This window comes from Vipera ursinii (assembly GCF_947247035.1).
Source record: "Vipera ursinii genome assembly, chromosome: 3".
NCBI classification, from domain to species: Eukaryota; Metazoa; Chordata; class Lepidosauria; order Squamata; family Viperidae; genus Vipera; species Vipera ursinii.
In genome coordinates, this window is record NC_139516.1 from 178,241,311 (window position 1) to 178,255,646 (window position 14,336).

General features: G+C 38.6%; 1 protein-coding gene across 2 annotated transcripts in view; it reads right to left on the reverse strand.

Annotated features, from left to right (window-relative positions):
- ARFGEF1 (ARF guanine nucleotide exchange factor 1) overlaps positions 1-6,700 on the reverse strand; it is a 66,940-nt gene extending 60,240 nt beyond the window's left edge. For both annotated transcript variants that reach the window (XR_014492321.1, XM_083361199.1), the window contains exon 1: positions 5,971-6,700. Coding sequence is in view for 1 of the 2 variants with exons in the window: in XM_083361199.1 (XP_083217325.1) it covers positions 5,971-6,094 (124 nt within the window). In the remaining variant the exon portion in view is untranslated. The remainder of the gene's footprint in view (positions 1-5,970) is intronic.
- Positions 6,701-14,336: the final 7,636 nt, after the last annotated feature.

Genomic DNA, 14,336 nt, shown 5'->3' on the forward strand with positions numbered 1-14,336 from the left:
TTCTCTTCTGAACCTTTATTTTTCAGTAATTTTCATTACAGATAGTCCTTGTTTAATGACCATTGGTTCAGCAACTGTTCAAGTAATGGCAGCACTGAACAAACAATAGTTACAACTGGTCCTTGAAAGTATGGTTGCAATAGCATCACTGTGGTCACATAATCAAAATTCCACCACTTGGAAGCCCACATGCACTTTCTACTGCAGGGGCATTTCAATACACATGCATACACAACACCATCCCCACCTCCAGCTGATTCTTTGCTGTCTTCTTCCTCTGCTGCTGGCCCAGAATCTAGGTACTGGGTGAGGACGCAGCCGGTGGCTGTGAGCACTGAGCATGATACGGTGACAGAGCCTCATCTGCTATAGGGAGCTTGCAGGCCTGGGACAGGATGGTGACGTGCAGCACTCTCCATCAACAGGTGAGGCAGAAAAAGAGGTGGCTCCCCAGGTGAAAATAGAAACTGTGCCTGAGGCATTATTCAGAGTGGCAGCAAAACTGGAGGAAACGGAAGGAAAATACCTTCCCAGAGGTGAAGTGCAGGCTCTGCACCTCACATGGGAAGTGCTCCTGGAGACTCAGCCTGCAGGGCTTTAACGAGGGTGGAGGAAAGCCCAGCACCAAAAAACCTATCCGCAGGTCTTCTGCTCACTCTTAGCCCAGCCTTCCTCCTGCAAAGCCTTGTGAAGAGCCAGCAGATGCCAATACATTGAAGCCAGCAGACTGATTCTCAAAGGGCACTTTCAGGAAAGGCCGAAGGCAGTGGGGTAGGTGGCAGAGTGCAGGAAAGCAAAAATGTCAGATATGGGAACAGGGAGAGATAGCTGTGTCAGGGAGTTGAAGTGGAGGTAAATACAGATCAGAAGAAGCATGAAGTCCTGGACTAACAACAGTATGGTCCTGGTCTAACATCATTAACTGGAATTACTGCAACTGCCATCACTAAGTGGTGCAATCATCTTCCATCTAACAACCACTTCACGTAGTGATAGAAATTCCAGTCTCAATTAGGGTCATTAAGGGAGGATTACCTGTAAGAGGATTAAGAGGAGAAACCAATGCTTACTAAAGATGAATATAATATAAAATTGGGTGGGGTGGCTAATAGTCTAGAAGGTAGGAATAAAATTTAAAATTAGATTAAGGAAACAGATTGAAACCATCAGAGAAATATGCCAAGTTGTTCATCTGGGTAACAGAAATCAAGTGCACAGGGATAAAATCTGAGATCTTTCTTATTAAATGGACTTGGGGAAAAAAGATCATGGATTAATATTTGATTACAAACTGAGTATGAGTCAGCAGTATAAGATGACTGAAAAAATGGAAATGCAAATTTAGACTGTATCATCAAAATAATTTCTAAATCTACAAGTTCTATTTTATTCTACATGGATCTCAAAACACCTCGTGCCGTATGCAATCCTGGGAGCCAACTTTAAAAACACTTCGGAGACACTGAGGCAAATGTATCGAAAGTGCTTTTCCAAAACGCAACTGGACTTTCAAAGTATCTTGCTTCTCACCCAAGAAATGTCTTCAAAATTGAAAAAGTTTCTTGGGACAGAAGTGAATGTTTTCAAAGAAAAAAACTAAGGAAGTCTAGTTGCCTTTTAAAAAAATTACCTTTGAGACAACCTGGACCTGGATGATTGAGAATCTTCGTAGCCATATTATATGGAGAAATCACCAAGTTCTGTTTCTATTATAACAAATAAAGGATTTAATTCTTTTTAAAAAAACAGATTCCAACTGAATGTTAGGAAACGTTTCTTCATATTTCAAACAGTATTTCAATTATTTAAAGTAGTGGTAGGTTTTCCTTCGCCTGATGTGTTGCAAGGTCAGGTTTTTTTTTAAAAAAAACCTTCATAGGAATGCTTTGTTTTTTACTGACTGTTGATCCAGTTTTCATTTGACTGTAAAACATGAAGACTGGAACAGCATAGCAACAGATTAAAATGAATATTTAAGAAATGGAAAAGAAGGAGAGTACACAATCTATGCCCTTTCTATATTCTGAACATAGTCAATATCTTTCCTCTCAAATGAAAAAGTGAAGCTAGCTTGAAGGTATAAGCTAACTGATTTTCTAAGATTTATTCCTCAACCTATACATGTAGGATGAGTTATGCAACCTAATTCTATAAATGTGCTTGTTACCTTTTATTAGATTGTCATAATGATTTGCATAGTCAATATAAACAAGTTTACTACGTACATTGATTTCTATATTTCTAGTAATCACTGTTATTTTGATTTTTCTCCATAGGCAAAATTTAACACGTTATTTTTACATATCACTCAGCAAAGTCAGCCTAGTAATTTTTTTACAATTTGAACAGTATTTTTATTAGATTTATATCCTGCTTTTTACTGAGGAGCTTTTGTTGGCAGATATAGTACTTCTTCCTATTTTTCTCTATAACAATACCCTTTAAGAGCCCTGGTGGCACAGTGGTTAGAATGCAGTACTGCAGGCTACTTCTGCTGACTGCCAGCAGTTAGGCAGTTCGAGTTAATTGGGCTCAAGGTTAACTCAGCCTTCCATCCTTCCAAGGTCAGTAAAATGAGGAACCAGATTGTTGGGGGCAATATGCTGACTCTGTAAACTGCTTAGAGAGGGCTGTAAAGCACTGTGAAGTGCTTTTGCTATTGTTATTTAAGACAGTCTAGAGTGAAAATAACTGGCCCAAGCCATTCAGTAAACCTTTGAAGGTAGGTAAGAACTTCAAGTGTTTTTAAATATAACTTTACGTACTTCTTGGATTAATCTTGACTCCATTAGAACTTTTATGTAGTTAAGTAACAAGGCTTGCACTGGAAGAAAAACAGGCAAAAGCAAAAGAGCAGAAAATATATATTATAAAAAATTAAGATATTATACTAATTAGGATATTATCTAATGATAAGAATAAAATGAAAATCAAGATGATTCATCTTAACAAGCTGGAGGAAGAATTTTTCCTGTTTGATCTCAGTTCAAATAAGGATTGCCCAACAGCAAAATATACATAAATGCTTTACTACATTTACCATTCCTTCACTTTATTATCCAATTTTAAGGAAGAATCATAATGGTTGTCCTTAACAATCTGGAAATAGACAACTCTTTAGAATACTCATGTCTGCTTTCTGTCTTGTACACATAAAAAGCAATGCAACTGCACTATAGCTTGGGGTTGGAAGCCACAGCTACACTACAAAAACAGCTTATACTTTTGAAAGCCCTTTCTCTCCAAACACTCCCAAGGGGGAGAAAGTTTGGTAAGGCAAAGGAAAGAAATCACTCCCAAGCAGGGAGATTGGTTAGAAAAATAAATCCAAGAAAGAAAAAGATCTCAGCAAGGAACTTGACAAAAAAAAATAGCAGAGCTATTAGAATTGACAAAAGTAGTATTACAACAACATTTGCAAAACTACGAAAGATGGAAACACAGAAAAACAAGTAAAGACTCCAAGACAGGAAGAAGTCACAACCTTCAATTAGTATGCCAAAAGATGTCAATGGACAGATAATTTGTCTCAAATAAGATTACAGATGGAAGGAGCGTACTGAAAATTTGTACATATGTCAACATCCAAGATACTTTAGAAGATATTCCATTTATAAGAATATCCAACAGATTGAAATAGATCTGTCAAGTAACTAATTACAGAAAGAACATTTAACAGAATGTTCAAACAACTGCATAATATCTTTAATGCTAGCAAAATAATTCTTAAGATCATCCAATGCAGATTAGAGCTCTACAAAGAAAGGGAGATGGCAGATATTCAGTATGCTTTATAAAAATCTGAAAATGAAAGACATTACTGCTAATGTATGTTGGATATTTGAGAAAGCCTAAAAATCTAGTGTTTAATTGACCACAGAAAGGCCATCAATTCTTTCAAGCTGTGTCAAGGTGTGAATATCCTTAAGAAAATGAGAATCTCAGAATATCTAACACAAAACCTGTGCATAGGGCAAGAAATCATGGTCTGGGGAGAATATGGCAAAAATTTTAGGTCAGCAAAAGAATGAGAAAAAGACTGTGCACTCTCTATTAACTAGTGTGGTGAATATATTTTGAGCAAGGATAAATTGGAATTAAATGAGTTTTAAAACAGGAGGAAAAACTTTTAGTTACCTGCATTATGCTGATACTACTCTCAGCTGCAAATCTAAAGTAAAATCTAATAGAAAATGATTAGATCTTACAGCATTCATCTGCAAATTCTAGTAATGAAACTCTAAGACCATAGTGAAAAAAGAGAAATTATATATAATAAAGATCAGACTGATACAGCAACCAGATTCAGAACTGACAACCAAGTGCTAGATAATTTCTGCTTTCCAAACAACTATTAACCATAAAGGAATGCAAAGGCTCTCATGAGAGTCAATTTCAATACAGTACCTTAATACTCTCATTGTTTACACACACACACATATATATGTCCCTCTCTTTTAGCTTTGTAAGATCTAATTATTTTCTACTAAATTTTACTTTTGAAATGAGATACTATTAAAAAAAAGCACCTGGATCCTTTTTTTAAAAAAAAAATCAGTTATAATATTTATTTCTTCTGATAAATTTAAAACTAAGACATTGAATCTCAATAGCTTTGACAATATGGAAGATAGAATGAATTTAAAATATTTTACAATTATATTTAGATTAGAAATGTGGATAAAGTAATGCAATTTGGTCAAAAGTAAAGAACAAGATATATTTTTTTCAAATTATGTAAATATTTAATAACATGCAAGTAACAACAAAAATATCAATTGCCTGGTCTAGGACTAATTGCATAGTTTTACATAACCACGTATAAACTAGTTAACCCACTGGATTCCACTACTTTTATACAAGAAGTGAAACCCACTGCGTACTATTTTATATGTCTCAGAATATAACACAATGAAAGAAAATGATAAAGATGAATATCCACATTTATATCGATACCCATAAAACATTTCAATAAATACCTTTTTTGGACCAAAAGCCTTAAGTAGAGAGATTTAGATTACGTTCCTTTAATATTTTAAGGAATATTTAAATCCATATTTAATATATATCAGTTTCATATTTCCTTAAATAAACTGGTAAGACAAGAAACACCAATTCTTCCAAACAACTCTTTTTTTCCCCTCTGTATGCTACAATAGATGCCCTCTTCCATCACTGCCTCCTTTTCTGATGTTCTGCATTTTCCTTACACAATAGCCTCTCGAATCAAGTATCAAATTTAAATGTTGCCAGGGTATCACTGTCCCTTGTTTTTTTTTTCATCATCTTCTTGTCTTCAGCTTCGTTCTCTCCCCCCCCCCCCCGCCCATCACCTGCTCCCTCGCAGACGGCCTTGTTCTTCCAGGTCAACTCTTTACACACCTTCTCTTGCCTATTCATGCAGGGTGTGTTTACGAGCGAAGGAGGAGGCAAAAAAAAAAAGCCATGTCAAGGCAACCGATTATATTTCGCCGTCGACGCAAGGGAGGGGGAAGAGGCGGATGGTTAATTGATAATTAATATTCTTCCTGTTCGCCGTGATTCACGCACCAGGTTTTTTTTCCCCCCAAGACTACCGGTAGTACAGAATACACACGAACAGCGTACAGGGGTTCCCCGCCTGTCTCACATCCCGGTATCCACCTCGATAGTGACTCGCCGCATTGCTAGATCACAAAGGCCTGGCTCGCGTTATCAGGAGGGCCACGGCAGCTCGTCCTCTCCCTTTCGGCTCCCAATCCAGCCGAAAACTGACCGCGGTGCATCTCTGTCGCCTCTTACTCCGCGCACGCAGCCCTTCACCCTAAACGACCCTCCTCGCCCCTTCTGTCGCCTTTGCTTTCCCAGGCCGGCCTCTCCCTACAATGACAGCCGCCCCGTTCAATTCTAAGGCCCAGCCTGCCCGCCGCAGGTAGCCGGGTTCCCTTCCTTCGCTTCCCCCCCCCCCCGCGCTCTCTCCTTCCCATTTACCTAAAGCCACTTCACAGGCTTTGCGCAGCTGGGAATGGTGCGCCTTCTTCACCTCCTTGTCGGCTAGGATCTTCTCCAAAGCCCGCGTCAGGAACATATTCTTCGTTTTCTTCCCCTCATACATGAGGGCGCGCTGAAAGTGAGGGAAAGTGGGGGGGGGGATGAGCGGGGGTGACTCTCAGGGCTCCGCCGGCTGAGACCCGAAGATACTTCCCGGGAAAGAGTCTCCCTTCCTCGGACGGAACCGAAACCCGGCTCTGACTTAGGCGGCTACCGCAGCCCCTGCTCGACGCTGAGGAGGGACGAATCGGCTCTCACAAGAACGCAGCGCTGCCCGTTTGCCTCAGCCTCCATTAGAAGCAGCGGCAGAAGCCAGAGCGAGAGCAGCAGCAGCAGCAGCGGCTGCGGCGGCGAAAGCAGCAGCAGCCTCCCGTCCTCGCCATGTTGGAAGGAAACGACGTCAAGGCCGGAGCCGAGTGGTTACAGAGGAGGAAGCGGCAGCAGCGGCGTCGAGGTTGCTACAACTGCTGTTGCTTCCAGGCCGGGAAAGAGGGCGCAGCCGCAAGGAGGGAGGGAAGGAGAGAGGAGGCGAGCAAATAGCGGCGCTGCCAGTCGCGCAAGGTAGCAAAGGGGAGCTGGGACTGGCTGCTGGCCGCGCGCAACAGGTGCGAGGAGGGAGGGGCCTGGGATTCCTCTTCAGAGAGAAGGGAGAAGGGACTGAGGAAGTGATTGGAGGCGAGGCCGCTCGCCTCCCGCCTTCTCCCGCCATATTTGATTTCTCTGAAGACTCAGTTGTCCGGGCCGGCTTTTTCCCGGGCGACTGATAATCGCGATTGGAGCTTCGCTCTCTTTGCCCCTTCTGATCTATTCGCCTCACGTTGGAAAAGAATTTACGGGCGTCTGGCACTCGACTCGATCAGGCTGGGATTTTACCTCATTTAATTTCGGCTGTAAAATGAATATAGCAAAGCTGGGGCAGTTGCGTTTTTGTGATCGAGTACTTCGAGGAACGGCTACGGAGTTTAGATGTCTGACAGACTGTAGGCTGATGGTTTTTCTAGTCTTTGTACTCCTTTGTAATATTTTGAATTCTTACTCTTAGCTATGTGTTGTATATAAATTCACGCAGAAGGGTGTGAGGGCATCTTTAGTATTAACAGACTGATTAAGCTGTGGAATATTATGGACTCGACCCCGGTGTTCAAATGCAAACATTATGTGTTAAACATATTGTAAAGTTTTTCGAGCCAGTTTGTTTTATAGAAAGACAAACAGTGATATAATTCTGTATACTGTAGTGGAGTTACTAACATAACTGTTTGAATGTTAAAGTAAAATGTTTCCACCTTCAGCAGGTTTGCATCCTTTTATTTGCAACAAAATAGCCAATTTGTATCTGGAAATTTTATGAACAATGTGAAGGAAATCTTTTTTTTTTTTGCTAAATTATGCTACCTGGAAGAAAGAGTTTGGGATTTGGCTAGGTAAGAATTTGTTTCTAACAATTCATCAGCTTTTCTTGCTCAGTTCTATTTATCTGTTAAAAACTTGAATAGATACTTATTCTAAACAAGTTATTCCTAAGGCAAGTTGGACATGGAATATGATTGGATTTCTTAAAAAATGAAAAGCTTGTTTTCTAACATTTGCCTCTGCGTTAGAACTTATATCTGAAGTAGGAAGCATATTTTCAGTACAACACATCATTGGTTCAGTTTTAGTTTAAACATCTGTTGGATGGTAATGAGAACTATTCTTTGTCCCAGGCTGAAAAGCTGATGTCATTTGAAGTAGACAATATCAGGATAGAGCAGGGGTGTCAAAACTCAATTTCATTGAGGGCCGCATCAGCATTGTGGTTGCCATTGGGGGGCTGGGTGGGTGTGGCCAGCATGGGCGTGGCTTACTGAGTGGGGCGTGGCCAGCTTGACATCACTTATGTCGGGGGCACCTGTGCGGGCCTGGGCAGGACTGGGGCAGATCCGAGGGTCTCCGGTAGAAGACCTTCCTTTTGTGTCAATCATACTTCCCTCTTGGCATCTTTAAATTATCACATGTATCTTCCTTTCTCCCTATACCCCTTATTTGAATCCAGGGAGTGTATCCAAATGTCAGTTTTGCAAGGAAAATGTCCCCTTTGTAACCATTGTATTTTTGCTTTGATAATTCAGTTTTTGGTGGTTGATATAATTGTCATTAAATCAGTCAAATCTTTTTGTTCTTCCAATTCTATCTGGGTTAGGTAGAAAGTAGTAGCTGGTATTATGGTTGTCATTTGATTAATTGAATTCTCAATATAGTGTATTTGAAGGTCTTTAGTGTCTTCACTCTTGGTGTTGCTTTCTTCAGGTGCTGTTGCTTTTTGGCTTGTAAGTTTTGTAGTTGCCATTAAAGTTTGGACTTTAAGGTTTTCTGTAGGTTGCTTTTGTTGTTCTTTGAAGTCTCCTATTTTAGTGTTAGTTTCCACTTCTATTTGGTTTTGGGTTATCTTTTCCTCATTTACAGTCAGAATTTGATTTGGTGGCTTTAAGTTGTCAGATTTTTCTTGGAATTGGGCTTTAATTTGCTCTGTCATTGCCAAGATTGTGTCCAGTATCAGTTTATAATCAAGTGGTGGGATGTATTCATCCATTTTGTTGTTGTTTGCAGTTAAATCTTCCATGGAGGCTGCTTTAATAATAGTCAAAGCTTTTCCACTTCCTGAAGGGTTGTATTCAGTGCCAGGTGTTCCCACACTTATCTTTAAGCATTGTTTCAAGCACAGCTCTGTTATTCAGTCAGCTCTCACAACAGAAAAAGGAAATTTACTTGCTGTACCAGGTTTCGCCACAAGATGTCATCAATAACATATAACATGCAATGTAAGATTTTTTTTTCTCTAAAAATTAATATAGAACGTTTATAGGATTAGTCCAAAGTTTTTCTTTAATTTACAGCTTAGAGAGAGAATAGGATAGTGGATCCCCAGCAACAAATAGAAGCTTTTTAGTAAAAACAGATGAAATTGCTTAAATTCTTTGCTGAATTAATTGAATTTATTTTGTAGCTTTGAGGCTTTAAGATTTGTTCCCAAAGTAGATATTCACCGTTTTCTCAAAAAATGGGGAAGGAGATTTTCAGGGAAGTCCCACAGGAAGTTGGTTAAGGGAATAGGAAAGGTAAAAGCTCACCCAGGTCCTCCAGATTGCTTCTTAGTGCTAGGTAGTGTTTTGGCTTTCTGCAGGGAGCAGCTTAGTGAACGGCCATCTTTATGGCCGGTCTCTTCTTCGGGCCAAAGGAGATGATCCCGGATTCCAGCGGAGGGCTGCCACCCTTGCGTGATTGCAGGGAACTCCTCCTCTTGGTAATTGCCCCTCCAGGGCGATTTTTGACCCTTTTCAGGGTCCTCCAAAAAAGAAAGAAACAGACAGCAGGAAGCAGACTGTTCCTGCATGTCCGGAAGTGCCGTGCACGCGAACCAGAAGCCTGGATTTTCTGTACCATTCCTAATTTCTTTACAGTATGATCAAGCCAAACAGCTCACAAAAACGTACAAGCAATATGGAGTTTCAGGTTAAAGTTAATAGGCTGCCCCAACATGGCAGAAAATTAATAAAAAAAGGACACTTATGAAATCTAACTTTGCAGGATCCAATCTGCGTCAGTCACTAGGACGAGAGGTTTTGTCTTTCGAGCTTTTGGACTCCCTAGGCTACAGAGAAAGTTCCCTGAGGATGGGTGCTCCAGCACAAGTCTGAAAGCTCAGAAGATAAAATCTCTGGTCCCAGGGACCAACCCCAGTTGGATCCTGCAACGTTATCCTGTGACACATATATTTGCATTCATTCATAAAATCTAACTTTCCCTAAATTGAGGATAGCATTTGTCAAAGCCAAAGACAACATTTTACCAAATACTGCAAAACCCCACTAACCAAGCATGCATGCCCATGTAATTGAATTCATTTCTCACATATTATTATGCTGTAAATTCTATAAGGATGTTAGATCTGCTTATATTTTGCTCATATGTAAATTCCCAGAAAGGCTAGGCAAATTCTATGCGAATCTTTTAGAAGATTCAGAGTACTTTAAAACTTGTGCTGAAGCCAAATTCTGTATTGCCACAATAAAAATAAGACATAACTGGTCACAGAAATAGCCACTTTTGTTTTAATCATCATTTCAGGTTTAGTACGTGTTAGCTATTTTGTTTTAGGTGACATATATACTTACCTCATAGATTATAATATTTTAGATATACACTGGCACAGGTAACTAACACTATTATAGTAATGTAAGTTACATTTTCAGTTTTGTTAGTTGCGAAGTCATGTCCGACCCATCGTGACCCCATGGACAATGTTCCTCCAGGCCTTCCTGCCCTCTACAATCTTCTGGAGTCCATTTAAGCTCACACCTACTGCTTCAGTGACTCCATCCAGCCACCTCATTCATTCTCTGTCGTTCCCTTCTTCTCTTGCCCTCAATCTTTCACATTTTCAGCATAGAGCCCTTTTTATTGTGCTACTATTTTATCTCATCCATTTTATTTTATTTTGGGGTTGTATATTTTGTTGGTCTGACTGAATAAAGAGTATGTCATTTCATTTTTGGTAGTGCTTTAGATGTGCAACTTATTAGCTAGTTGATTGTGTGCTATTGGAACATTTATGCCAGAGCACACTATTAAACAATCTTTTTACTTTATTTTTGTTTTTTTTTAAAAAAAATCACTTTGTACTAAACTAATTCCTAAATTAACTTGTTTGAAATAGCCATGGAATAAGGTTGTTTTCTGGGGAGAAAGGAAAGGAAAGGAAAAGAAAGGAAAGGAAGGGAAGAAGGAAAAAGAAAGAAAGAAAAAGAAAGAAAGAAAATGTAAATACTGCTTTTAAAAAGTACTTTGGAGTTTCCTTTTAAAGACTAAGAAATTATATTTGACTGGCTTTCTTACCTTTTTGAAGGTATCTTCATCTCATTGCTCATAAATATGATTATGTTTAATTTAATGGCAAAAGCTGTCTTTCAAGTTTCGATTATCAATTGACTTTCAACTGCCTTCATTGGAAAAGTCGGATGCGTTTATTGATTTATCGGCCTTAAAAAGCTCATCAGATTTTGGACAAATACTGTAAATTAGTCCATTTGAGGTTCCTTGGTTCAAACACTGTTGCCCTGTGATGCACCATTTTGCCCAGTTAAAAGTTATGGGAATGAGAGTTTTAGTATTATGTAGATAGCTTTTGGTTGTATTCACATAACATGATTAATCTAGTTGACTTATTTTCTGGTTTGTTCATTAGAACTATAAACTAACCAAATATGCTAGGTATTCAAACAATAGCCAAAACTAAGAAATCTAATCACAGTTAACATTAACCAAGCTTAATGTACTTATCCATATATATCTGGTACATTTTTTTTCTAATCCAGTGTTGAATTGGCACAGCTACTGAAATACAACAATAATGGAATAGTTTACCATAGTAGAAATGTATATATAGTAATTTCTAATAAGGCAGAAGTCCCCAACCTTTTGGGCACCAGGGACCAGTTCCGTGGAGAGAGGTTTTTCCGTAGACCAGAAGGTGCGTGGTTGTGTGTGCTGCCTGCATCTCATGGATGGGGCTTTGTTTGTGTGGACCGGTTGCTGGCATGCCATGGATTGGTACTGGTCCATGGACCGGGGGTTGGGGACCCCTGTAATAGGGCACACTAAAAGAAAAATGCACAATTTGCTCTTTTTAAAAATCAAGCCTCTTTCTTTCAGAAGTGAAATTTGCAAATCATTCCTATGTGCTGTAATCCAACTCATGATTTATCCAGTTTGCCTCAGCATCTGTATATCCAAAAGGCATTTAGTATAAAACTAGAGCTCACAGGATACATTCAGCCAATTGTCACTAATTGAGCTCTGACAATGCCAAACAATCTGCACTCACTGTGTTTTGAGCTTGTCAATTGAGCTTGTCAATTGTTTTTTTTCCTCTGCACCTGGTAAACTTCTGGTACAGTACTTTGTAAATTAACAAACTTACCTTTCCTCATTTGTTTATAAAAAAAGAGAAGCAAAAGGTCCTTTGGACTGCTGGCAAACCCTGTGAAATATATTACACCAGCGAGTCTCCAGAGAATAGTAATTCAATGAATTGAGGCTATATTGCTGGGTTGGGTGGAATCTCAGAATGTACATGCCAAATTAAGAAATAATATACCTGAAAATATTTCCAGTATTTAAATATACATTACACAGAATATTATGCTTCAGAAAACTCGAACATATAAGTTTCTTTTGTTGTGTAAAATATGCATCTTTTGTTAATTTTCTCAAAAGTCTCTTATAAAGATTGCTCATTCAAAATCCTCACATAATCTCACTTTAATATATGATATTTTAATATACTCAGTTGATAAGAGTTTGTCTTTTGACTGTTATGTAATTAATATTTTATACCATTTGTGTCACGCATGTTATTGTGCAAATGATGCCATTTAACATACATTGTATATTGCCCAGGCTGTTTCAAATATGAAAGAATGTTTTTGTTGCTTGGGGGTAAAATCTGAAGAAAATTTTGTCCATTAAAGAATCAAGATTGGTTGTATATTGTAATGTAGCATTAAAGCAGTTTTGAACTCTGCATAGTCTAAAAATTGTCTTCCTAACTCTATGTGGATATTTTGCATGCAGCCAGCTAAGTAATAGTATATGTTGATTGGGCAAGAATGTGATTTATACAATTTTCTATGTAGAACAAAGTTTTTTTTTCTTTTATCTGCAAAGACTTATCCATCTATATCAATGGGATTCTTTCAATTGCTAATTTAAATACATATTATATTAATAGAGGGACAATTCATGCAGTGGACTTGATATTTTTCACCCAAGGGGAGATATTTTGCACATGAAGACATCTGGATTGTTGTTCTGCCTGACTATTCAGTTTCTGTCGGCAAAGACAAACAGAAGACCGACAGAGATTTATCTGTCTTTTGAATAAAGACTGCTAGTGCTTTGATTTAGAACTAAAACGTTCTCCTCTGAATTCATCAGCTTAGGGGGCTAATATTTTCCAAATATTAAAAATGCAGGCATAAGTTTACATATGTAAAATATATGTTTTATTTGATTTGATTTGTATGGCTGGCTATGTTCCTATCTATGTTATTACACACACACATTTATAAACATACAGTAGAGGTATACAATACATTTATTTGTGTTTGGTTTTTTTTGTTTAAAGATCCTGCAACTATTACATGCAGCAACTGTATCTACCATGCAGATGGGATATTACATTATAGTTGTTAATGTGAAAATTTGAGATCATATAAACTAGAAGCCTACACATACATTGTTGGAGTAGGCTAAAACAAATAGGCTTAAGGTTTACCCAATAAAGAACGATGTAGTGTATTCTCGCCATCCACAGATTATTATTTTACAGTGGTGAATGCCAGTGTTTATGATCCTACCAGTGGTACTTGCAAAATTTTACTACTGTACTTTCATCAAAATAATGAAAGCAGTATTGCACTACAAAGGTCCACCCCCTTGGTATATGCATATGATATTACAACAAATGTACAAAATGGGCAAGGAATGCACTACAACTCTGCTTTTATTGGTGTGACTTCTTTCCCTATGGATACCACTGTGCTATACATTGGGTGCGTATACTTGTACAAGAGTCATCCATGATTGGCATGTGATAGAAAGGGATCAGACTAGACGGACATTCACAAATAAGCATTCGTGTAGGAGGTGGTTACATTAAAATTGAATAGCTATTGATGTGCACCAAAGGCAAAAGGAAAGTTCAGTGTTGCCAAGTCATGCAGCATATACCAGTGCTATGTGGAATATAAACATCATGAAAACAAGGCAGACAATGTTGGCAGAGCATTGTCAAGACTGACCACTGATATTCTTGGGAATGGAAAAACTGAAAGAAACTGAAATCAATCAGATCCTTTCAGAAATAGATCAGGCAAGAAAATCATAGAAGAAATAGAATACTCTAGGACGCTTGTAAGCAGGACAACAGCTAATAAGACACTTTTGCTTTGGTTTCTCAGCTGTTAGTATTCAGAAGCATAGGACCTGGCCCTGGTGGAATACAGGTTGAATATAGTCACAAGAATTAGTAACCATTGATAACATTTATTCTTCTTAGTTCTGACAATTTTTGACAAGCATAATGTCCAACAAAAAGATATTGTCTGTTGTTCTAGCATTGATGCAGGCAACTTTCTTATGGTTAGATCTGTAGTTTAGGTGTATTGATCTCAGAAGCAGCAAAGGATACCAACAATTTGCCCATTTCTTTAGGGTTTCTCTGAGGATAGTTAAGGAGGTGGGGGGGAGCTACAAAAAGGTACCAA